This window comes from Balaenoptera borealis, assembly GCF_965194805.1.
Source record: "Balaenoptera borealis genome assembly, chromosome: 2".
NCBI lineage: Eukaryota > Metazoa > Chordata > Mammalia > Artiodactyla > Balaenopteridae > Balaenoptera > Balaenoptera borealis.
Window position 1 is genome coordinate 84,498,207 of NC_138867.1, and position 27,592 is coordinate 84,525,798.

General features: G+C 36.4%; 1 protein-coding gene across 4 annotated transcripts in view; it reads right to left on the reverse strand.

Moving 5' to 3' along the window:
- SLCO4C1 (solute carrier organic anion transporter family member 4C1) overlaps positions 1–22,526 on the reverse strand; it is a 71,443-nt gene extending 48,917 nt beyond the window's left edge. For 3 of the 4 annotated variants that reach the window (XR_014239524.1, XM_082376710.1, XM_082376711.1), the window contains exons 1-2: positions 11,196–22,526; positions 7,866–8,129 (exon numbers count right to left, since the gene is read on the reverse strand). Coding sequence is in view for 3 of the 4 variants with exons in the window: in XM_082376710.1 (XP_082232836.1) it covers positions 7,866–8,129; positions 11,196–11,541 (610 nt within the window). In the remaining variant the exon portion in view is untranslated. The other variant, XM_082376712.1, reaches the window with a different exon arrangement.
- Between the last annotated feature and the right edge of the window lie 5,066 nt (positions 22,527–27,592).

Genomic DNA, 27,592 nt, shown 5'->3' on the forward strand with positions numbered 1-27,592 from the left:
CTGACTTTGAGTCCCACTCTAATCATTTTCCTAGTCCAACATTTTTAGGTAGTCAGCCTGCGTAACCAAAGTCCTTTAATGCAGAATTCTCCCTGAAATACCATTTCTAAAATATTAGAAATTCAGTGATGAAGCAAAAGGGAAGTGTTGAGAGCTAATTCTTTCGAGAGAAAGGGATGGAAAAGAGAAACAAGAAAATAATACAACTTAGGAAAATTTATCCAACTATTGGTCAATAAAGAAAAAGAGCTTTACTGGATTTAGTAATTACTTCTCTACAATTCCTAAGTATTGCTATTTACTAATGGCCCCTGTCGCAAAGTTTCAAAGAGAAGAAAAGGTTATTTTGTTTACCAACATTAAATTAACTCATCCAAAGGAAATTAAAAAGTGCTTGGATGAAAACAAAATGTTATGTGGTAAAGATTTATTTATTCATTTATTACATTTTTTAAAATATTTAAAAGTTATATTAAAATATGATGTGTTATGTTAATGGTCTATTAAAATATATCAAAAGTGAGTGGCAAATATGATTTACTTGAAAATGTTTTATGACATTATTCTATCTTCAGGTTAACACATACCAAAATTAGCCCTTAGAAGCATTTTTCTCCCTTAAATTTAATTCTTCCTTTTTCGTGTGTTTGTCCGATAACAAGCAAAACTTCTCTTTGATAAATGTTATCTCCATTCAAAGATAGATAATCACGTCTAAACCTTATGTGTCCATTAAAACTTCCCTTAAGAAAATACTTTCCCAAACCTACTTAATTTATTTTTTATAGAACAATAGAAAATTCAAGTTGATTCCAAACACATTTTTCTACCTGTTTGCTAACTCTTAACCTCCTTCTGTGCAATTCTCACACCTGTGGAAATTATACATGCTTATCATATTTCATATTTTGTTTTCTTCTACTTACAAACTATATTACATTACTTTAATCTCCTCTTACAGAGATTATTTCATCCAAACTGAGCCTGAGTTTGGTTTACCTCAAGTTCAAAAAAACAACAGCAACAAAAAAAAGCACACAAGGGAATATGTTAATTCTCTCAATGTCAGTTTCAAATTAAATTACATGTATGACTTCAATTAATAATATGATTTCTTAATGTTATGCTCTTTAGGTTATTTGTGTAATGTTACCTAAGAAGATTATACATTTCCTTGCTTCTAATTTATTTACAAAAAGCTTTCAACTAATTTGTTTTCCTTTTCTCACTTAAATCTCCAGTTTTCCTCTATATTCTCCTTAGAGTTGGATAAATAACTCAGATTTTTGGTTACAGGATCCCCTATTTGCAAAAGTGGGTTAATTCACTTGAGCAGACAAGTATAAAAAATAATGTAAAAATTTCAAAATAGCAACCAGACATTTTCATATATTGACTGTGGGAGAGTAACTGGTAAATCCCTTCCTAAAAGTCAGTGTGCCATTATCTATCAAAAATTAGAATGAGGAAACCCTTCAAATCAGTATTTTCATTTCAAGGAATGAAGACTAAAGAATGACTTGCACATTTACATAAACGTACATGTCCAAAAATATACACTGCAACATTGGATATATAGTATGCAGCTCACACTTAAGTCTAAACCTGAATTCTTGATTTTCACTCCCAATTCTTTTCTAACCCAGTCTTCCACATTAGAGTAAATGGCTCCAGTTGGTCAAACCAAATATGAAGGAGTCATTCCTTCTTCACAATCAATCCACTAGAAAGACCCATCTCTTTTTCCTTTAAAATACATTGAAACCCAAAGTTAGCAGAAGGAAAGAAATCATAAAGATCAGAGCAGAAATAAATGAAATAGAAACAAAGAAAACAATAGCAAAGATCAATAAAACTAAAAGCTGGTTCTTTAAGAAGATAAACAAAATTGATAAACCATTAGCCAGACACATCAAGAAAAAGAGGAAAAGGACTCAAATCAATAAAATTAGAAATGAAAAAGGAGAAGTTACAACAGACACTGCAGAAATACAAAGCATCCTAAGAGACTACTACAAGCAACTCTATGCCAATAAAATGGACAACCTGGAAGAAATGGACAAATTCTTAGAAAGGTATAACCTTCCAAGACTGAACCAGGAAGAAATAGAAAATATGAACAGACCAATCACAAGTAATGAATTGAAACTGTGATTAAAAATCTTCCAACAAACAAAAGTCCAGGACCAGATGGCTTCACAGGTGAATTCTATCAAACATTTAGAGAAGAGCTAACACCCATCCTTCTCAAGCTCTTCCAAAAAATTGCAGAGGAAGGAAAACTCCCAAACTCATGCTATGAGGCCACCATCACCCTGATACCAAAACCACACAAAGATACTACAAAAAAAGAAAATTACAGACCGATATCACGGATGAATATAGATGCAAAAACCCTCAACAAAATACTAGCAAACAGAATCCAGCAACACATTAAAAGGATCATACACCATGATCAAGTGAGATTTATCCCAGGGATGCAAGGATTCTTCAATATATGCAAATCAATCAATGTGATACACCATATTAACAAATAGAAGAATAAAAACCATATGATCATCTCAATAGATGCAGAAAAAGCTTTTGACAAAATTCAACACCCATTTATGAAAAAAACTCTCCAGAAAGTGGGCATAGAGGGAACCTACTTCAACATAATAAACGTCATATATGACAAACCCACAGCCAACATCATTCTCAATGGTGAAAAAGAGAAAGCATTTCCTCTAAGATCAGGCACAAGACAAGGATGTCCACTCTCACCAGTATTATTCAACATAGTTCTGGAAGTCCTAGCCACAGCAATCAGGGAAGAAAAAGAAATAAAAGGAATACAAATTGGAAAAGAAGAAGTAAAACTGTCACTGTTTTCAGATGACATGATACTATACATAGAGAATCCTAAAGATGCCACCTGAAAACTACTAGAGCTAATCAATGAATTTGGTAAAGTTGCAGGATACAAAATTAATGCACACAAATCTCTTGCATTCCTACACACTAATGATGAAAAAATCTGAAAGAGAAATTAAGGAAACACTCCCATTTACCATTGCAACAAAAAGAATTAAATACCTAGGAATAAACCTACCTAGGGAGACAAAAGACCTGTATGCAGAGAACTATAAGACACTGATGAAAGAAATTAAAGATGATACCAACAGATGGAGAGATATACCATGTTCTTGGATTGGAAGAATCAACATTGTGAAAATGACTATACTACCCAAAGCAATCTACAGATTCAATGCAATCCCTATCAAATTACCAATGGCATTTTTTACAGAAATAGAACAAACAATCTAAAAATTTGTATGGAGACACAAAAGACCCTGAATAGCCAAAGCAGTCTTGAGGGAAAAAAATGGAGCTGGAGGAATCAGACTCCCTGACTTCAGACTATACTACAAAGCTACAGTAATCAAGACAATATGGTACTGGCACAAAAACAGAAATATAGATCAATGGAACAGGATAGAAAGGCCAGAGATAAACCCACACACCTATGGTCAACTAATCTATGACAAAGGAGGCAAGGATATATAATGGAGAAAAGACAGTCTCTTCAATAAGTGGTGCTGGGAAAACTGGACAGCTACATGAAAAAGAATGAAATTAGAACACTCCCTAACACCATACACAAAAATAAACTCAAAATGGATTAGAGACCTAAATGCAAGACCGGACACTATAAAACTCTTAGAGGAAAACATAGGAAGAACACTCTTTGACGTAAATCACAGCAAGGTATTTTTTGATCCACCTCCTAGAGTAATGGAAATAAAAACAAAAATAAACAAATGGGACCTAATGAAACTTCAAAGCTTTTGCACAGCAAAGGAAACCATAAACAAGACGAAAAGACAACCCTCAGAATGGGAGAAAATATTTGCAAATGAATCATCAGACAAAGGATTAATCTCCAAAATATATAAACAGCTCATGCAGCTCAATATTAAAAAAACAAACACCCCAATCCAAAAATGGGCAGAAGACCTAAATAGATATTTCTCCAAAGAAGACATACAGATGACCAAGAAGCACATGAAAAGCTGCTCAACACTAATTATTAGAGAAATGCAAATCAAAACTACAATGAGGTATCACCTCACACCAGTTAGAATGGGCATCATCAGAAAATCTACAAACAACAAATGCTGGAGAGGGTGTGGAGAAAAGGGAACCCTCTTGCACTGTTGGTGGGAATGTAAATTGAGACAGCCACTATGGAGAACAGTATGGAAGTTCCTTAAAGAACTAAAAATAGAACTACCATATGACCTAGCAATTCCACTACTGGGCATATACCTAGAGAAAACCATAATTCAAAAAGACACATGCACCCCAACGTTCATTGCAGCACTATTTACAATAGCCAGGTCATGGAAGCAACCTAAATGCCCATCAACAGACGAATGGATAAAGAAGATGTGGTACATATATACAATGGAATATTACTCAGCCACAAAAAGGGACGAAATTGGGTCATTTGTAGAGACGTGGATGCATCTAGAGACGTCATACAGAGTGAAGTAAGTCAGAAAGAGAAAAACAAATATCATATATTAACGCATATATGTGGAAGCTAGAAAATGGTACAGATGAACCGGTTTGCAGGGCAGAAATTGAGACACAGATGTAGAGAACAAACGTATGGATACCAAGGTGGGTGGTGGGGTGGTGGTGTGATGAATTGGGAGATTGGGATTGACATGTATACACTGATGTGTATAAAATGGATGACTGGGCTTCCCTGGTGGCGCAGTGGTTGAGGGTCTGCCTGCCAATGCAGGGGACACGGGTTCAGGCCCTGGTCTGGGAAGATCCCACATGCCACGGAGCAACTAAGCCCGTGAGCCACAACTACTGAGCCTGCGCGTCTGGAGCTTGTGCTCCGCAACAAGAGAGGCCGCGACAGTGAGAGGCCCGCGCACCGCGATGAAGAGTGGCCCCCGCTCACCGCAACTAGAGAAAGCCCTCGCACAGAAACGAAGACCCAACACAACCAAAAATAAATAAATAAAAAATTAAAAAAAAAAAGGATGACTAATAAGAAATAAATAAATAAATAAACATTAAAAAATAAAAATAAAATACATTGAAAATCAATCACTCCTCTAGATCTCTACTGCTATCAACCCCATCCCAACCACCTTTATTGCTCACCTGAACTACAGTAAAAACCTCCTGGGTGATTTCCTCCTACCTACTCTTGTCCCTCAGAACAACAGAAGCCAAATGATCAATTAAAAACATAAATAGGGCTTCCCTGGTGGCGCAGTGGTTGAGAATCTGCCTGCTAATGCAGGGGACACGGGTTCGAGCCCTGGTCTGGGAAGATCCCACATACCGCGGAGCAACTAGGCCCGTGAGCCACAACTACTGAGCCTGCGCGTCTGGAGCCTGTGCTTCGCAACAAGAGAGGCCGCGATAGTGAGAGGCCCGCGCACCACGATGAAGAGTGGCCCCCGCTTGCCACAACTAGAGAAAGCCCTCGCACAGAAACGAAGACCCAACACAGCAAAAATAAAATAAATTAAAAAAAAAAAAAAACATAAATAAGATCATGTACCTACCTCCCTGTGTAAAACTCTCATGAATTCCCATTGCACTTGAAGGAAAATCCAAATGCCTCACACTGCAGTCTACCTGCCTCTCAAATTCATCTCACGCCACATTCTCCCTCGCTTTGATCATGCTGGCCAAAACTGACAATTCCGAAAACCAGCCAAGCTGTTTCCTGCTCCAAAGCCCGTGATCATTTTTTCTCCTGCCTGGATATCATCTTCCTTGGCTGGGTCCTCATTATCCAGTTTTTAATCACAATGGCCTTTCCTTGCCCACAAATTTTCCCTTTTGTACACTATTACTTCACACTACTTGTTCTGTTATACACTCACCTCAATCTTCAGTTATCTTGTTTGTTTATTTTGTGTTTCCTTCCACTAGTATATAAAATCCAGAGGGCATGAAACAGTTTCACTGCTATTATTTCAGCATCATGTATAGTCCATATCAATAAATATTCATCATAACAAATGGCAGAATAATGTAAGGGCAACCTGAGTTTTTGCTTTTATTTGCCACAGATAAACTATTATTTAAATTATGAGTCTTAATTTAGTGTAAAAATTTTACAGATCAGCCAATTCCTCTACCTAATCTACCTCAACTAAAATAATGAAAAATATCAATATGAATTTGGTGAAAACCTGCACAATATACAATAATGTACTAAAAGTCGATAACCTGGCTTCAGCAACCTTCTTGGCTTCATCTCTGGCCACAAACACACCTTAATTTGTGGCCATTTCCCTTTAGTAAATATAAATTATTCAGACTGGCTGCAACTCAACACACGTATGGCAAGAGAAGAAGCTAAGAAGACGGCTGAGGACGAATCAGGCTTCTGCACTGGACTAAGTGTTTATGTTTTAGTTTAGAGAGTCAAAGATTTTTTTTAACAAAGTCTGTATACTTTAAGAACAAACAGGGCATCTGATCAACTGGAAAAATGAGGGATTAGATTCAGTACAAAGATCAACACCTAAATACTACAGACACAATAATATTTTTGCTATCATAGACTCAGTTTCGTATTTCTCGTGTGACAGGCTAAAATTCAGCTTTTCCCTTTCCTCTTTGAAATTAAGATTTCAAAGGTATTATACTAAAGCCTACATGTGTTTTTCCCAAATCTACCCCCAGAGAAAGTATGTGAAGTTGGCCTGATAAAATCCTGTGGAATCTTAGATAATATACTAGAATCTAGTAACTGTTCTTTCTACTGATAACACATTCACCGTATCCAATTCATTCCAAACTGTATCACATTTTTAAAACATCCTCTCTTGGGCCATATGCTTGCATATTCTATTTTTATTCCCAAAATGAAGTCTGCTTTCTAAATAAGTGCACTCCTAAAACCATGCTGCATGATATATACTTTGTTATTGAAAATATTTTCCCATTTGTTGTCATTCTATAATTGGGAAATAGATTTAGGGAAATGTTAACACTTTAATATGAATTTTCAAAATTAATACAAATATAACAATCTTAACTTCTTAAAAATAATGCCTATTGTGCAGGAGGCCCCAGTTCTCCTTTCTTCTTACTATAAGCCTTTTCTTCATTTACCTAACCTATCAAAACTTCAGATTTTGTAGCCCTCTGATTTTATTTCAATACTTGCTATTAAAAGTCTCAGGAAGGACAAAAAATGTTAAGGTCTACTTTCATTAGCACATTTCTTGGGCTCTACCATAATCGTTTTTCCATTAAAAAGGATTCTTTGGGGGAAAGAAAAGGGAAGAAATATAAATAATCAAACTTCCTTTCTGAGCCTTTAAATAATGTACTGACCAGAGCAACACTTTAGGTAACTCGTGAAGTTCTGTGTCTCTAAACTAGAGTCAAAAGTAAAGCTAGTTTCAGTTCTCAGGAAAAGCCCCACTCCTATAAGTTTTACCTCTCTTTCTCAAATCAGGAGTCAACATGTCCAGGGTGCAGAGCTATAAGCACAGTAAATAAAACCATAAAGGGAAAAACTAGATCTTAGAACCCCAGTGAAGTCACACCACCTGTAAACCAAAACAAGTCATGTCTTTTCTGAGGAAGATTGTGTATAATATGGGGAATGAGTATTCGAGGATTAAAAACTTGGAGAGCCACTGAAGGGATGAATAATGTGCTATCTGTCTCAGTAATCTCCTAACACAATTCACATCATAACAAAGCAGTGAGCAGTGGAAGAGACTAGCCCTTACCCTATTTACCCATACAAGTGAGCTTCAATATAGAGTTGCAGTATAACATAGTTTCATACTACTTCTTAAAATAAGCAAAACACAACAGAAACTTACCTTCAAAAAGGGACCCGAATTGGTATTTTCCACTAAAAAATTTTGGCAATGAATATACAAGTGCTCCCAATCCTATCATAAAGGATGCAAATGCAAGCCATCTTGGTTGGTGTCCTCTTTCACCAATGAATGATACAAATAAAGACAACAAACAGAATGCGATATCATAGCTTGATGATATCAAGCCAGTCAGGGAACTCTTCAATTCATAGCGCTTCTCAATAGTGGAAATGCTAATATTTACTAGGCCATTTACCACCATACCTAAAAGAGAGAAGAGGAAATTTAAGTGCATTATTACAACTTTACCATATAGATTATGATTATTAACGACATACTAAAATTTGATTGTTTGTTTCTTTTGATATTTTTAAATGTACCAATTTTAAAAATCTCAAAGTTTCAAAGCTAAGCAAGCCAAACATATTTCCTTTACAAATCAGTTCGCTTTTAAATTATACACTTGTGAATTTTCAGATGTTAAATAAAATTGATGCTTATCACATACTGAATTATAACTAACTTCATTTTTCTTTAAGTGACAAAAAGACTGGTAAAGTTTCATGAGGCTGGTTTGCTAGAGAGTTTCGAGGTGTAGCATAGTCCCATGGACCTCGCTTGAAAGAGTACAAAATGTACAGGTGATTGAGAGGTCAAATACTAAAACTGCTCAAATTACTCAATCTTTAAACATATTTATAACATGAGATCCTTGACTTAGTCTTAAGAAAGGTGAAATTGAGTTCTCAAACCTCTATTTTCTTCTAGCACTCTTTAAAGTTATATTTAAAAGTTCCTGGGGCAAAAATAACAAACTAAAAGTCTTATTTTAACCCCTGGCATTCTAAATAATAGGCAAAGTAACAGAAAAAAGAAAAATAAAAAACCCTTATACTTCATCTGCTCATTATAACCATGATGAAGGAATACAAGATAAACAAGGAAAAGCTGAAAATCCAATTTTGACTGACAACAAAAATGTTCTGTTTGGATATAGATTAAATACACAGAAGTTTAAACATTACTATAAAGTGAAAATAAAAAGCATCTGATCAAATTACAAAGTTTTTAACTGATTATTCCTTTTACTTGAGAGGCTACCATGAATTGTTTTCATTCATTAATTAATAGAAAGAGTATATCCAAGTCATGATCTCTATAATCTCTTCAAATTTTGCTTTATCAAGGCTGTAACTAGGAATGTATTTCAAGAAAATTTATATAAGTTTTAAAAGTCCTAACATGATTTTTACTTTTATGCCAGTTTAATAAATTTATAAGCCAATTTATAATTCTTGATGTTTTAAGATAAAATTTCTAAGGTACCTAGGAATGACACATTTATAAGGAGATAAGGTTGTCTGAGAATTTGAAAATTTCCCATCTAAAATCAACTTTCCGACACACTTGCCATACTGATTAAAAGTCAGTCATTAGAACTCACTGTTTTTATGGTAAAAAATTTTCTAAGAAAGCAAATTTGCAAACTCTTATGGAAATATAGCACTTTAAGCCTATGATCTCAATGTGAATTGTATGCTACACAAGTTCCAAGAACTTTGCTTTTAAAAAAAAGAAATTTCATGAAACATTGCATACTATGTTGTCTCTTGTAAATGCATGAAGCTATGAGGTACCTTAGGCAATTAAGTGCTAAGAGAAATCCTGTTTATCTTTGAGAAGTGCTGGGTTAAGTAAACTCACTTGACAAGTTTTGGGTCTTTTTTACCAATTAATCACCTATTACTATATCATGGAAATGGTCTTCCGAAGGATCTTGTTTGAAAAACACAAAAATAATGTTTTCAGTCATTCAGACTTAAACCAAAATAAGAATTTACTGGGTCACTTTCATCTCAGATTATGCTTCTGAAATTGGAGATTTCTAGGTAGAGTAGCTCCAGGCTAAACTTGACACATTTCTCTAAGAATTTCAATTATATTCGATAATAATTTTAAACAATATTTTATATTAAATGCAAAATTATATATTCTGGAATCATATTGAAATTTCAGAATACGTTTAAGATAATACACAAGACAAGGAATTTTTTACTTGTGTCCAATTTCTTTGAACTTTGCATTCCCTTGACACTAAGATGCTTCACAATCACTGATTTTGGACAACTGAGATCAAGATGTTGAGAGAAGGCCAACTTTGGTGGGGACAAGAAAGGTGGAAAAGGAAGTAACTCTTTAGCACAAAACTGTTGCTAGTAGAAGAGCTGCAGACTCACAATCAACAAATATTTACTCAGCACCTAACCTGTGCAAGGGACACTGAGTTGCTTTAGGACAGTGGAGCAGGAATAAGAACAGGAAGAATATATTTAGATATAGTCTTCTGTTAATCTTAAAAAAGAGCAATTTCAACCCACCTCCTCCCCCAATTTTTTTTTTATTACATTTCTTTCAATCAGTCCTTGATTGCCTCTTTACAAAATATTTTTTAAACTATGACTCAAGTGACCAAAAAATATCTACATACCATCAAATTCTAGCTAACCATCAGCATGTCCTTGAAGATGCTGCACTTTAATGACCCCCTCCTTAATTTGTCGCCTTAGTGTAACTTCCCATTTCTTTCATTCCCCGCATGCTTTCTTTCAGGAGAGTCATTGTCCCTCGGCCCTTCTACTCACTCCTCCAAATCAGGCTTAGATTGCAAACTCCTGAGGGTATAAACCTGGACTTTATCAGTAACTCCCGAGAGAATCTAAAAGAGATCCTTGAACAAACTGCCTTACCAGTTAACAACGCCTGAAGCCTTTGCGGATTTACTCACTGGGCTCCACGTGTGCATCCAATACACTCAAACTATACTCACAAAACACGAATGCCTAGATCTAACCGATACCATATATTTTCAACAAGTTTCTCCTTCGAGAACCACCCTACCTCAACTGCAAATTTATTAATTCTTCTCTTCCAGAAACAACGTAAAAAAAAAAAATCCTTTTAATAAGGGGGTTTAGCAAAATGCATGTTTTTGTAACGTACAGTGGATCTCCCCCGCCCCACCCCCCAGCAAAAGGTTCCCGAAGGAAGGCTCCACTCATCTTCTTTGTAGGAATCGAATCGGCTAGACTGAGGTAGAACACTAAAGAGAAAAAGCTTGTATGGCAAGTTTTAAATGTTTCCATAAAAGAGAAGCTAAAATGTAGATACCTGAACCTCGTAGGTTGACGTCGGTGCGAGCGCTTCCAAGTCCCAAGCCTGGGGCCACCTAGCTCGGCGCGTCGACCCCTCGGGCTCGCGGCGCACCTGCCCTCTCCTCCCCGCCGGCCCCCCGCTGGCCCCCCGCCCTCTCGAGCCGGCCCTGGACCTTACCTTGCGTGAGGGCCAAAAGGCAATAGTGAAACAGAAAGCCCTGGGGCGTGTTGCAGCACTGGAGACACTGGGGTTGGAAGTTCCCCCACCCGCAGGGCCCCTCCTCATACTCTGACAGTGACTCTGGCCCGGACCGCTCCTGGGAGCCAGGAGGAGTTACTGAAGAAAGAGGTGGCTCCGGGGACTTCTGGGGCTCCTGAGGCTCCTGCGGCGGCGAACCCTCTCTCAGGGGATTGGTGGACGAGACAGAGACCTCGACGGAAGAGGACGATGGACACAAACGGCGCGGGCTGTACGGACTGGAGGCGACGAAAGCCGGGTTCTCGATGCCTTTGCAGCCCTTCATGATCAGGGTGGGTTCTCCCGACTCCCGTGCGCCGGAGCCGCAAAAAACTAGGTCCCGCTCTGGCTCCTCCTCCGGGCAGGTGGCAGCGCCCCCGTGCGGGAAGAGTTCCCGCCTGCCGGGCGTCCGTCTGCAGGGGCTCTCGCCGCCGCCGGGACCCTCCTCAGCCAACTCGCGGCCGCCGGCGGCGCAGAACGCGAGCGTCTGGCCCCGCCGTTGTGTAGTTGGCGCTCCGCCGCGCCTCACCTGTCGCGTGGGCGTGCGGCCCGGCGGCCGCCAAGTGAAGGGGAGAGGGCCCTCAGCCCACCTCGCTGCTTCCCAGAGCCCAGGGACTGAGAACCAAATAAAGGCTGTGAGAGTCTCCTGGCCCTAAAGTTCCCCCTGGGTGCTGCCGGGAAGGCGGTAAACACAGTTGCATCAGGAGATCGTTCAAGAAAATATCCGGCGGTTTTCTTCCCTTGCTGCTTACCAAACCAGGCTAGGTCTGAACTCCAAGAATCAAGCAGCCACAGGTACAATACTTTGGATTCCATGAGCAACGTGGTAAGACTTTCACCTGTAACCCTCCCTAGAAACGAAATCCCCAGCCGCCCTTCAACACCGCAGCCATTAGCACCACGACAGAACCCCTTTTTTTAGCTTTCACTTCCCCCAAACTGAAGGAATAGGAACTCAGAAACTTTAAAGCCATATATATAATATTCTTTCTGCTGTACATTGCCTATCTTAAGATTAACAATAGTGATAGTCGTGTAAATAATTTCTACCTGTGGAATAAATAAGAAAAACACTTTGAAGAACTGAAACCATTATGCTAATTGTAGTTACAATTCATTCATTCATCCTTTCATTCATTCATCAAAACATATTTATTTCCTGAGTGCCGAACACTGTTCTAAGCTCTGGGGGTACAATAGTGCACAAAAACTGACAAACACCCCTACCCTTATGGTGCTTTCATTCTAATGGGAGACAGACAATAAGTAATAAATATGTAGTACATCTCTACATATGCTATGGAGAAAAGTAAAGCAAGGACAGGCTGGAAAGTGTGCGTGTGTGTTAAGGGAAGGGGGAGAATTTGATGCAATATTTTAAAGAGGGTGGTCAGGGAAGGCCTCGCTGAGAAGGTGATATTTGAGCAAAGAACTGAAGAAAGTTAAGGGAGGGAGCCTGGTATATTGGGGAAGTAGTGTGACTGCGGTGGAATGAGATGGTTGGAGAGCAGTTGGAGTTGAAGGCAGGTAAAGGGGTGCAGGTGGGGTGGGGGAGAAGTGATTGGGGCCAGACCCTGTAGGCTATTATAAGGACTTTAGCTTTTATTGTGATTAAAATAAGAAGGTTTGGAGCTAAGGAGTGACATGATCATGGTATGATTAAATTTTCAAAGGACCCATTCTCTGTCCCCTTCTGAAGGTATACTAATACATCCCAAAGTAATATATTTTAAACAGAGACGTTTTTAAAACTATATATCATGGTCCTGGAATGTTTATCTTTCCCTAAATGAACTATTTATTCCAATAAGGAACATAATAAAAACCACAAATATTTTCTTTTTGCTATGTAATCAGGACTACATAACACAAAGCTGTTATGCTTCATAAGACTGCAGATTGTTAAGGAAACTACTTCCTCAAATCTAATTGTTGGTTGTAAAACTTCTCAAACAATATGTCTGAACTACCTTTAGCAAAGTTAATAGAGGTCTCAGATATTACTGGATACTATATGGTATATGATATTTTCAGTACGTTAGTACTATTATTTATAAGGGTCCTTTCATCGAAAGTTAGAGTACTTCACTAAATATTAATTAATCATGCTATCAAGTTCTAGAGATAGTTTTCAAGTCTTCCTATCCTCATTTAACACCTGGCTGGTTGCCTGCCCAAGAAGCTACTTCTAGATTCAGTGCTAATACCTCTCAAATAGCAATGATTTGGTAGCATATGATGATCATATCCAAGTGTAGCCTTAAACCCAGAGAAAAGAGTATAGTGATGGAAGGTTTACCTCTCATCCTGAAACAAGATGTTTTTATTTATAACTGTAGACAGTAGGCTCACTTAAAGTGGCCTAGAGGAATATTTTCCAAACACTATTACCTTTTAATGAAATAAAGTAGAATTCAGAAGAAAAAAAATACACAGTGCATGACACAGTACATTTTCACAAGTACTATTTTGTGAAAATTTTGTTTCACTTATATACACCTATTTTACTGAGTTGAGGGATTAAGATATAAAACATTTATCTTATTTTGAACAGACATACATTCTGTTCTTTATTCCCTCACAGTCAAAAAAAGTCTAGACTGGCCTAGAACCTAAGGAAAGAGCAGAAGTAGGAGCTAACATTTTTTAAATGTCTGCTATATATCCCATTATTAATCCTTACAAGAGCAGTATCTATTATCATCTTCATTTTACATATTAAAGAAACTACATTCCAGAGAGGATTAGCAACTCTTCCAATGTCATATAGCTAATAAATAGCCAACCTTATTAAGGATTTGAACTTAGTTCTCTCAGTTAGGTATCTTCCCTGGACATTGCATTTTCTCTCTTATAATTGTTACAGCCTGTCTTCGTGGTTAGGATTATTGCATAGCAATTCTGAGAGATCAAAACTCCTATTTATCTCGTATTGATGAGATTTAGAAGACTAATGCTGCTCTGAATTCCCCAGATTTGGCAGATATTCAAATTAGGCTTGGTATGTAATCCTCCTAGGCCTTCTATTGAAAAAAGTTTAGACAAAAATAAACTTACAGTAGTGTTTAAATGTGTAAATAGATATGATCACCATTTTATCTATGAAATATGAATTAATTTAACCAATCAGCAAAGTTTGCTTTGATGAGATGTAAATACATTCATGGTTTAAGACTACTTTGCAGCTTTGAGTGAACAAATTCAGACTATCGAAATCAAAGTAGCATAATCTTTATGCACTTAAATCCATACTGTCTAAGAAGAAATCTCCACTGTTGCAGTGAGGAAGAGTAGAATTTTGTTAAAAGATTAGCAAAAGCGCTATTTCTTCGTGCTGAGTACTTTTTTTTTTTTTAATTTATTTATTTTTGGCTGTGTTGGGTCTGTTGCTGCACGCGGGCTTCCTCTAGTTGCAGCAAGAGGGGGCTACTCTTCTTTGCGGTGCAGGCTTCTCACTGCGGTAGCTTCTCTCGTTGTGGAACATGGGCTCTAGGCGCGCGGGCTTCAGTAGTTGCAGCACGTGGGCTCAGTAGTTGTGGCTCACAGGCTCTACAGCACAGGCTCAGCAGTTGTGGCGCAAGGGCTTAGTTGCTCCGTGGCATGTGGGATCTTCCCAGACCAGGGATCAAACCCATGTCCCCTGCATTGGCAGGCAGATTCTCAACCACTGGGCCACCAGAGAAGCCCCGTGCTGAGTACTTCTTGGTCTTCATGAAATTGTTATCAACACTACTTTCCTGTTCCCTTAAGTTCAGGTTTGCAACAAAGACAAAACAAAACAACTTTATGGATTTTGTCTGTGATAATTCTGTGGAAAATTGTCATTTTAAAATTCTTTGTTCAACCTAGGGTAAATCTAATGAGCATAGTCAAAATACCATCTTAAGTTTCAGGAAGTAATTAATAAATTGCTATTTTTTTAGCAAATTTCATTTGCTATATTTTTAAACTATGGAGAATGGGAGAAAGAACAGTATCCAGATTTTAAAGTAGAACTCCACCAATGTACACAGAAGCAGATGTCCCTGCCTATGGGTTTCATTTTCTGGGATGTGCAGTAGGTCTGCCCTATCAGGAACTGGATGAACCTAGGTAAAGTGGCTTAATGACAGAAGCTTTCAAGATTATCCCACCAACTCCCCTTGCTCTGACTCCATGCTTAAAAGCATTCTAAGGATTATATTTTTGCCTTCCAAGTAGGTATGCCTATAGGGTGAAAATGTACTTATATGCCTATTTGAGTATTTTATCATATTCTTTTCTGTTTGCTTTTAATACTTTATTAGTTCCCTTCCAGTTTCAGACTGATGTGAAATCTTTAGCAGTATAACACTATGAGGCTCATAGAATATTAAAATTGGAGGGATCTTGAGGAAGCCTGAATAGAAAGATGGTCAAACGCAGATATTTTTGAGATAATTTAAAATTTCAGCATTCATATACACAATACTATATATATAATGGATAACTAATAAGGACCTACTGTATAGTCCAAGAACTCTTCTCAATACTCTGTAATGACCTATATGGGAAGAGTGGATATATGTATATGTATAACTGATTTACTTTGCTGTACAGCAGAAACTAACACAACATTATAAATCAACTATACTCCAATAAAAATTTTTTTAAAAAGAAAAAAACAAAGCAAAACAAACAAAAAAGAAGGAAGCAACACCAGAAAAAATTTTTTTAAAAATCCCAACATTAAATATTTATTAACACCACTAGATCTTATATTAACTAAATAAAAGCAGAAAAGCAATGAAGCAATCTAAGTGATCCTCCTAGTATTCTTCACTTTAAATGCTCTAGAAAATGTATAATTAAAAATAAATTGGGCTTCCCTGGTGGCGCAGTGGTTGACAGTCTGCCTGCCACTGCAGGAGACACGGGTTCGGGCCCTGGTCTGGGAAGATCCCATATGCCCCGGAGCAACTAGGCCCATGAGCCACAACTACTGAGCCTGCGCGTCTGGAGCTTGTGCTCCACAGCAAGAGAGGCCGCGATAGTGAGAGGCCCGCACACCGCGATGAAGAGTGGCCCCCGCTCACTGCAACTGGAGAAAGCCCTCGCACAGAAACAAAGACCCAACACAGCCATAAATTAATTAATTAATTAATTTTTTAAAAAAAAGGGCTTCCCTGGTGGCGCAGTGGTTGAGAATCAGCCTGCTAATGCAGGAGACACGGGTTCGAGCCCTGGTCTGGGAAGATCCCACATGCCGCAGAGCAACTAGGCCCGTGAGCCACAACTACTGAGCCTGCGCGTCTGGAGCCTGTGCTCCACAACAAGAGAGGCCACGACAGTGAAAGGCCTGCACACAGCGATGAAGAGTGGCCCCCACTTGCCACAACTAGAGAAAACCCTCGCACAGAAATGAAGACCCAACACAGCCATAAATAAATAAATTTTTTTAAAAAATAAAAAAAATAAAAAAATTAAAATTAAAATTAAAATTAAAAAAAAGTAAATAAATTATAGGGACTTCCCCGGTGGCGCAGTGGATAACACTCTGCTCCCAGTGCAGGGGGCCTGGGTTTGATCCCTGGTCAGGGAACTAGATCCCACATGCATGCCTCAACTAAGAGTTTGCATGCCACAACTAAGGAGCCCACCTGCTGCAACTAAGGAGCCCACGTGCTGCAACTAAGGAGCTGGCAAGCCACAACTAAGGAGCTTCCCTGCAGCAACCAAGACCTGGCGCAACCAAACAAAAATAAATAAATACTTTAAAAAAACACAAATTATATCTTAAGAAAAAATTTAATGCTGATAGATTTTTTTAATACTGCTTTGAATTGCAGTTTCACAGAAAAATATATTTATATTGAGGAGAAATGCACCTGCATTTTTCTTTTAGTAATACTGATCATAAATCATTAAGAGATACATCCATAAACATGACTGATCATGATTTTTAAAAAGAAAACATGTAAACATTTAATACAATAATCCCATAAGAAAGCAAACTCAGTAGGAAGTGAAAAATGAACTACTAGTATAAAATTTACTGTATAGTACCAAGTTAAGCTTTTCACTAAGTGATTGTTATTATAATTCACTCAAAACACTATGAACTCTATAAAGCATACTTATGATCAAATATCACAACAGTAGATATAGTGAAGAAAGCATAATTGGATTTATATTTCAAGAAATGCTTTAAACTAGAAGAAATTAACCTACTATAAATTAGTAATTAGGATATTATTTCTAAAACATATTTCTTTTCTACTCAAGGTCTGATTTTGATGCCTGGAAACAGTCTTCAACATGCTATGATTCTATAGGATATACACAATCACAATGTCATAATCATAACAAAATGCCATCTTTACTGAATAGAGAAATAGCCATCCTGCCACTCTTGATAGTCCCATCACATCCACAATTTAACCACTATCCATTTCTTAACAAAGGAAAGGAGATAATGAAGGTTACTAAAATTTAGATTTATAAAACTATACAAGACAGCGATTTCATTTGTTCCAGCAGTCCGCTTCTAGCAAGATTAATGTCAAATACACCCAAAAACTCAATGCAGTCAGAAGCAGAAAATAGGCCAATAACAGATAAAGCGATAGCGGTGAGTGAGGAATTTTCATAAATTCTTTCACAATAATCTTTTCACAATTTACTGGGAGTTGGGAGAAGTCTGGTGTGAGGCTGACGGAGCTAGCAGGCTGCTATTAATTAGCAAAATAATTTACTTGTAAATAAGAGCTTTAATGAACAAAGTTCAAGGCAGTAGACATAGGTAAAACAAAACAAAACGTTTACATTTCTACTTTACAACTTGTGAAAGCTCTCAGAGTATGCTCTTATAGGACAAGGACAAATGTTTTATACTCTACAAAAGAGATATGAAAATAGAGAATTGCTTAAGTGAGTATCAGAGAAAATTCACAGAATCAACTGTCTATTCTTTGATGAAGAGGTACAAGGATCTCCATACTCCAGCTTATCAGGGGAGATGAAAATTTGCTAGACTAGAAAAAGAAAATAATACTGAAGAACTATAAGAACTATAAGAACTATAAGAAGTAAAAACTTCTGAGGCAATGGTGAAATAAAGACAAATTTTTTTAACTATGAAAAATGGAATACAAAAAACTGGCATTAAAAGAACAGTCAGTGAAGGGACTTTCACTTCCAGGCAGGATGGAGTAACAGAGACTGGATTTAACCTCAACTTGAAACACCCAAAAGAAAAAGAAAAATAGAAAAAATATATGAAGGAAAAAAAAAAGGTTTTCAAGACACTGGATACCAGGTAATGAAGGACAATCATCTCAGAGAAATGGGAAACAAACTAGGTGAGCAGTTTATTGCCTTGAGAGAGTTTTCAACTGATGGTGCGGGTAGGGTGGGGCAGGATGTGAGATCCATAAAAAACCCATCAGACTCTCTTGGGTTGAGGAGACACAGCTGAAGGTCCAAGACAACTAGAATGTGTAGGACAGAGTACTGGAGAGGAGAAAGCTGGACAGAGTTGATATGCAGAGGGTTCCCTCTAGTATTCAGCAGAGAGCACATGTATGGGAAGAAACTATCCTAGTCCAGGGAAAGAACCATCTGAAGGGATTAGAGGGACAGTGGCCAGTAAGACAACATGAAGGTGAAATAAAGAAGTTTTCAGACATTAAAAAAAAAAACCCAGAAATAAATCATCACCCAGAGCACCTGCACACATGTTATGGAAGTCCTTCAGGCTAAAGGAAAATGATAACAAGTGAAAATAATGACTTATGCAAAACAATAAAGAACACCAGAAATAAGGAGATGGAGCTCAAGACCCATGGAGAAATATGTGTGATTTTTTAAAAATTATTTCAGTCGCTTTAAAAGATAATTCACTGTTTAAACAAAAATAAAGAAGTATTGTGGAATTCATAAGTTGTGTAGAGGCAAAATGTATGCCAACAATAATGCAAAGAACAGGTAAAGAGAAATGGAAGTATGCTATTGTAAATGTCTTATATGTGAAGTGATATCATGTCAAAGGTAGAATATGATAATGACTTACACCATGAGCCCTAGAGCAGCCTCCTAAATAGCAACAACAATAAAAAAGCCAAGAAAAAAAATAAAGTGGAATCATAGAAAATATTCAATTAATCTAAAAGAAGGCAGGAAAAGAGATCAAAGGGAACAAAAATAGATAAGAGAAAAAGAAAACAAGTAACAAGGTGATGATTTACACCTAGCTATATTAATAATCACACTAAATATAAATAGGATAAACATTGCAAATAAAAGGAAAAGATGATCAGGTCGAATACAAAAAGCAAAAACCAATTAAATACTGCCTACAAGAAACACAGTTTAAATATAAACACTAATAGGCTAAAAGTAGAAGATTGAAAACGATATATTATGCCCATACTAATCAAAGGATAGCTGGAATGGATACATGAATAACAGTGCAAATAGATTTCACAGTGAAGAATATTATCTGAGATAAAGAAGGTTATTTCTTAGTGATAATGGGGTAAATTCATCAACAGCACTTAAGAATCTCAAATAATTAATCACTTAAAAATAGAGTATCAAAATGCCTGAAATAAAAACTGATAGAACTGCAAGGAAAAATACACAAATCCACAATTATGCTCAGAATAATTAATATGCTCTCAATTATGCTCTCAATAATTAATAGAATAGAAAATCAAGAGTATTGCAGACTTAAACAACACTATCAACAAACTTGACCTAATTGAAATTTATAGAACTCCTTGCCAATAACAGTAGGCTACACACTCTTTCAAAGTTCACATGGAACATTTATCATGATAGACCAGATCCTGAGCCATGAAAAAAGTTTCAATAATTTTTAAAAGATTCAAGTCATACAAAATATGTTCTCTGATCACAATGGAATTAAATCAGAAATCAATAACAAAGATATCTGGAAAATTTCCAAATGTGTGAAAACCAAATAACACAGCTCAAATAACCCATAGGTCAAAAACAAAATCAAAAGGAAAATAAGAAAATACTTTGAACTGAATGAAAAACAAAACATCAGAATTTGTAGGATACTACTAAAGCAGTGCTTATAACATGCTTGTATTAAAAAGAAGAAAGGTCTCGAATCAGTGACTTCAAGTTCTACCGTAAGAAACTGAAAAATAAAGAACAAATTAAATGCAAAGTAAATAAAGGAACTAATAAAGACCAGAGAGGAAATTAATGAAATAGATAACAGGAAAACAATAGAGAAATTAATAAGACCAAAACTGATTTTTTTTAGAAGATTAAAAAAATTGATAAATCTCTAGCCAGACTGACCAGAGGAAAGGCACAAATCACCAATATCTGGAACAAGAGAGGTGATATTACAGATTCTACAGATATTAAAAGGATACAGTTATAAATAACCTTATGCCTACAAATTTGACATTTGGATGAAATGAACAAAATACCTATAAGACAAATTACAAGAGAACTCTTAAGAGGTAATAAATAGATACTCTAAACAAGCCTAGGTCTATTAAAGAAATTCAATTTGTAGTTAAAAATCTTCCCACAAAGAAAACCTCAGGCCCATTGACTTCCCTAGTGAATTCTACTGAGCATTTAAGGGAGAACTAATACCAATTCTACATAAACCCTTTCAGAAAATCAAAGATAAGGAAATACATCCCAACTTAGTCTATGATGCCAGCATCACTCATCATTTATCTAAATTTCACTGTACCATCTACCAAAAATTATCTTATATTCATGTGGATATGATAAATATGGGGTAAATGACAGTACAGTTAGTACTCTTAGTATTGTTGAGGTAGTACAGTCCTTTTTGATTGAATGACTATGGCAAAACAGTGATTGAATAACAGACTAATGTCAACCATAGAGAATTTTAATAGAAGATGAGAACATGTAGGCTATCAAACAATTCAATGAGCGTAGAGCAATAAATAACAGTTTCTTTCTGACTCATGGAAGGTTCAGTGTGAATTTTCCTCTTTAGGAGGCTCTCCTGGAATGTCTCCTTCAAATGATGGACTCAGGGATCCACTTTTTGTTTTCTCTGAGGTCTTTTTTTGCAACAAGTCAATTAGAGAGAGAGTACACCTTTGCACTGCATGTCTCTGGCCAGCAATGAAACAGATCATAGGGCACTTCTGCCTATATCCCACTGACCAAAACTCAGTCCTATGCCTAGATGCAACAGGAGCTCAGTATGTAGTTGTGCTGTATGCCCAGGAAGAAAATAAAACAATTTGGTGAACACGTCACATTATATCTGCCATAAATATTATGAATACTTTGTATAACAGCATCAGGATCCACAAACTAAAACCATGATCCATATCTAACAAGATGACATAGGTTTAAAAAATTCTATAAATCCACTTAAATCAAAATTGTAAAATAAAGATTTGACTAAACATCAGCTAGTTAAAATATGGATCAAATATGTATTAATTTGAGACATTAATTGAAGTATGAAATCCAGGTTAAGATTTCCTCTCTGCACCATTCAGGCTATCCTGAAATATTGTATTCAACCCTAATTGATGCACGAAGAGAACAACTGACTAATGGGAGTAGGCCCAAGGATAATATTGGGTTGGCCAAAAAGTTCATATGGGGTTTTCCAGAAGATGTTTCAGAAAACCCAAATGAACTTTTTGGCCAACTCAATATAACTAAGGTGGAAAATTGAAAATTTTCACACGATAATTAGTTGAAAGAACTATGAAAGTTTATCCTGAAGGAAAGATACAGGGATAACAAGATAGCTGTCATAAATTATTTGAGTGAGGGGATCCTTTGAAACAGAGATCACACTTATTCTTTATGATTCTTGAGATTAGTACAAGGACCTTTCAAATAGAAGGATAATATGAGCTCAAAATAAAGAAAATCCTTTATAAATAATTGGAGCAATGGTTCTCAAAATGTGATCTGGAGTCCCAGCACAATCTGAGACCTTTTCAGGGGGTCTGCTAGTTTACAACTATATTTAAATAATACTAGGATGTTATTTGCCGTTTAGATTCCCATTTTCATGCAAGTGAACAGTGAAGTTTTCCAAAGGCTACTTGATGTGTCATATCACAAAAAAGAAGACATAAGAACCCCTTATTAAGCTAGACATTAAAGAGATTTGAAAAGAGATAAAACCATTTCATTCTTCTCACTATAATTTTTTAAAAATATAATTATTTTTTTCAACTTTATCGAGGTATGATTGACAAATAAAAATGGTATATATTTAAGGTGTACAACATAATATATATATATATATATATATATATATATATATATATACACATTGTGAAATGATTACCACAATCAAGCTAACTAACAAACCCATCACCTTACACAGTTAGTGTGTGTGTGTGTGTGTGTGTGTGTGTGTTGTGTGTGAGAACACTGTAGATCTATTCTCTTAGCAAATTTCAAGTACACAATGCATTATTATTAGCTGTAGTCACTATGCTGTACATTAGGTCTCCAGAATTTATTCATCCTATAACTGAAAGTTTGTACTCTTTGGCCAGCATCTCCTCTTTTCCCCCACCTCTTCCAGTCCCTGGTCCCATACTACTCTCTGTCTCCATGAATTAAACTTTTTAAAAAATTCCACATATAAGTGAGATCATGTAGTAGCTGTTTTTCTGTGCCTAGCTCAAAATTATTAAAATTTTAAAACATTTATGCTAATATCTAATGGGCTTATTGTTGCTATTTTAAATGAACTAATTATTTAAATGCCTCATTTTAATTCCTAATATCACTATCAATAGATATACCCCATATAAACAAAAAGCTCTTTGTGATGTTTAGTTAGTTCTAACAGTATAAATGGGTCCTGAGACAAAAAAGTTTAAGACCCATTGAATTAGAGCTATACAAAATGGGATAGATTGCCTCAGTAGGTACTGAATTCTCTTTCACTGAAGGAGCTAGCTGGTCAGTTATTAGGGATATTGTGGGAGGCATTCATACTACAGATTTGGATTAGCCAACCACTGAACCCCTTTCCAAATCTGAAATTTAATGATGGTAAAACTCAGTATCCAGTAATTTCATAAAATACTGATAAGAATATAAACTTAATTAAAATTCGTTTCATCTAACATCTATTTAGTGTCAGAGCCATACTTAGAATTCTGTCGTCTTTCTACTAAACCACTTTTATTCCTTCCCCTTATCCTGTTCCCATACCTAGCAACCTTATGTTTACTTCCAGGCCTTGGCCAGGCAAATAAATGGACTGTTTTCTATTCTAACTAGAACCATTCATGAGCTCACCAGCTAAGATGTTTGTTGGTTGTGACCACCTTCCTTTCTTAGCACTCCTTGACTGAATAGACAATAGATTTCTTGGACTTCCGGTGTGCTGTTTACCATGACTCTTGTTTTCTATTTGTGTCTAAGGCATTCAAAGTACATGTTAGCAAAGAAAGAAAGATTCAGTTGTGAGATATGGGTGGGAAGAAAACAAGAAAGAAGCCAGATGAAATACAACCTAGTTTTGAGGTCATCCATGGAGTGGGATGAGTCATAAAACAGTAAAGCACATACAATTGTACACCAACAAATACTTTCCCAAATAATGAACCTGAATATAAAAGGTATATTGAATGAATGCCATGCAACACTTTCTAAAGCAAGTGTAAAAAATCAGTAAGAATGGCATGCTATGAGCATGGAGATACTGTAGGCACAAGTGTTAATTAGGTACTACCATGTATGTGCCATAATATTCAAGCATCCTTGTTGGTGTCAAAGTTTTGGATCAGTTACACATTCCTTTAAAATGTCCATGGTTCAGAAACTTGTACCTATATTATATTTCCTTGCCAGAAAAAAAAAAAAAATGTCAAGAGTAAAGGCAAAAATCCTAAGGTGAAATTCAAACAGTAAAATAAAGTTGCCCACGGGATACTTGCAATGACACCAGACTGATCTGAAAAATAGTTTCCTACCAGTCAGTAGGTGCCATTTTATGACTGTCCCAAACTTAAACACTAGTGATAATTTCAATAGTCTCCAAACATTTTTGCACTTATTATCTGAATATTTAAAGAGAAAATAACCTAATTATAATGATTCTTTGTCCTTATATAGTAGGTACAGAAATGTTGTCTTCTTTGAATACTAGAAAAGTAAAGGCCAGTATACCATTTTAGATGTTTTGAAGACAATAGATTCAATCAGAGAGAGCTGGCATTGTTATAATTTTCACCACACATATACAGAACTTCTTTACACTATTCTTGCAAGTTTTCTATAATTTGTAGAAATATAAATTTAGAATAAATTTAGAATAAAAGTTTAAAAATAAGATTTTATCATTATCTTTCATAAAACACTACAATCCTTTCCATCATACTTAGAATAAAATAACATCCTTCCCACAGCCTACAAGGTCCTATATAATTTAGCCCCTGTTTACTTCACCAACATTGTAACACTTTACCCCTTGCTGAGTATACTTTAGTCATAAGGTTCTCCTATTTCCTTCACATGACAGACTCTTCTCTGCCTCATTGTCCTTGAACTTGCTAATCTCTGCCTACAATATTACTTTTCAGAATCTTGTAAAGCTGATATTTTCTCAACATTCAATCTCAGCATAAGTATCATATCAAGTAGGCTTTCTCTGTCTTGATTGAAACAATCATCACACACACACACACACACACACACACACAATCACTTTGTCCTGATTGCTTTCCTTATATCATTCATCAAAATTCATAAATATTGGGCTTCCCTGGTGGTGCAGTGGTTAAGAATCTGCCTGCCAATGCAGGGGACACAGGGTTGAGCCCTGGTCCGCGAAGATCCCACATGCCGCAGAGCAACTAAGCCCGTGCACCACAAGTACTGAGGCTGCGCTCTAGAGCCTGAAAGCCACAACTACTGAGCCCACGTGCCACAACTACTAAAGCCTGCGTGCCTAGAGCCTGTGCTCCACATCAAGAGAAGCCACCGCAATGAGAAGCCTGCGCACCGCAATGAAGAGTAGCCCCGGCTCACTGCAACTAGAGAAAGCCTGCACGCAGCAACAAAGACCCAACTCAGCCATAAATAAATAACTAAATAACTAAATAAATTTATTTTAAAAAAATTCACAAATATTTTCTTTACCTGTTTATTATTATTTCTCCCCTAAACCAAATAGTTTTGTATTTCCATTTCTAACATTATAAGCATCCAATAAACATTTGTCAAATGAATCAATTTGAAAGAGAGCCACAAAATAATTATCATAATTATCATTATGATAGCTACCATTTACACAGTAACATGCTAAGTCCTTTATGTGCATTATTGTATCCTTACCTTACCTACTATATCCTTACCTTACCTTTCTTTTTTATTATTATTATTTTTTAAAGTTTTATTTTATATTGGAGTATACTTGATTAACAATGATGTGTTAGTTACAGGTATACAGCAAAGTGATTCAGTTATACCCATACAAGTATCCATTCTTTTTCAAATTCTTTTCTCATTTAAGTTATTACAGAATATTGAGCCAAGTTCCTTGTGCTATACAGTAGGTCCTTGTTGGTTATCTATTTTGAATATAGTAGTGTGTACTTGTCAATCCCAAACTCCCAATTTATCCCTCCCCTCCCCATGCCCTTTCCCCATGCCCTGGTAACCATAAGTTTGTTCTCTAAGTCTGTGTTTCTGTTTTGTAAATAAGTTCATTTGTATCATTTTTTTTTTTTTAGATTCCACATATAAGCAATATCATATATTTGTCTTTCTCTGTCTGACTTACTTCACTTAGTATGATAATCTCCAGGTCCATCCATGTTGCTGCAAATGGCATTATTTCATTCTTCTTAATGGCTGAGTAATATTCCATTGTGTATATATATATATACACCACATCTTCTTTATACATTCATCTGTTGATGGACATTTACTTACCTTACCTTTCATAGTATGATGAGCAACTTCTGAAATGACTCCCAAAGAACCCTACCTCCTGATACTTATGCCATTATATCATCTCCTTCCTTGTGTGTACTGGCTGGACTTAGCGACTTGTCTCTAACAAATAGAATATGTCAAAAGTGGTGGTGGTTCTGGGTTGATAAAAAAAAATAGTAACTTCATTGAAGTGAAGCCTGATGCATACAACCTTGACCAATTTATCAAAGTTAATAACACTGCCAATATATACTGACATCATGTACCCATGATATGATACAATGGAAAGGGAAAATCACTTTTGTGTTATCCTTCTAATAATGTAAAACCTCAACAAAATCATGAGAAAATACCAACAAATCCAAATTGAGGGGCAGTCCTACAAAATAACAAAATAACTAGAAGTTCTTCCAAAAAAATGTCAAGATCATGAAACACAAGGAAATACTGAGGAATGATTACAGATCAAAGAGACTAAGGAGACATGACAACCCTGAATAGGATCCAGGGTGGAAAAATTGTTGAAATATGAATAAAGTTGTAGTTTAGTTTTTTTTTTTAAAAGTGATGAGCTGTCAATTCTGAGACTACGCTATAGACCACTGCGACTTCCATCTGGCTTGCACTTACTCTTGGGCCCTTCCTGCTTGATGCTCTGATGAAGCTAGTTTCATGATATGAGCCACATGGAGAGGCCCACATGCCAAAGAACTTCTGCTCAAAAGCTGGTGGAGTCACTGAGGCCCTTGGTCCAACATACCTTTAGAAGCTGAATCCTACCAACAACAGTATGATTATCATATGATTGAACTTGGAAGAAGATTCTTCTCTATGTAAGACTTGAGATGACTGAAGCCACACCTGACAGATTGATTCCAGCCCTGTGAAACCCTGAGCCACAGATCCCAGGTGAACTGCACCCAGATTCCTGACCCACAGAAACTGGATGATAAATATTTTAAGCCATTAAATTTTAGATTAATTTATTACACATTAATAGATAACTAAGACCCATGGTTCTATACAATTATTATTCCTGTTTTTGCAAAGAGAAAAGTTGCTTAAAGAAGTTAGGTAACTTGCCCAAATTTACATAATTAAGTGACAAAACTGGAATTCAAACCCTGCTCTATCAGAGACAAAGACTATGATCTTAATCACTGCATTATAATGTGCTCACAAGGTCCCTTAGAGTAGCAGTTATATTTCTGTTAATGAAATTGGTCTAAAACAAAATAAAGTTTTAAAAAGCATCTGAGCCTATTGCCAAATAAAGAAAAAAATAGGCTTTAATATCTAATAGTGTCAAAGTAAAACAATGAGTTTTTGAGAGTGATTACTCACCATAATACAAATGGATAATATTAAGTAATCCCATTTAACTAGTGAATTCTCACAGCTACTTGGAGGTACTTTTGGCA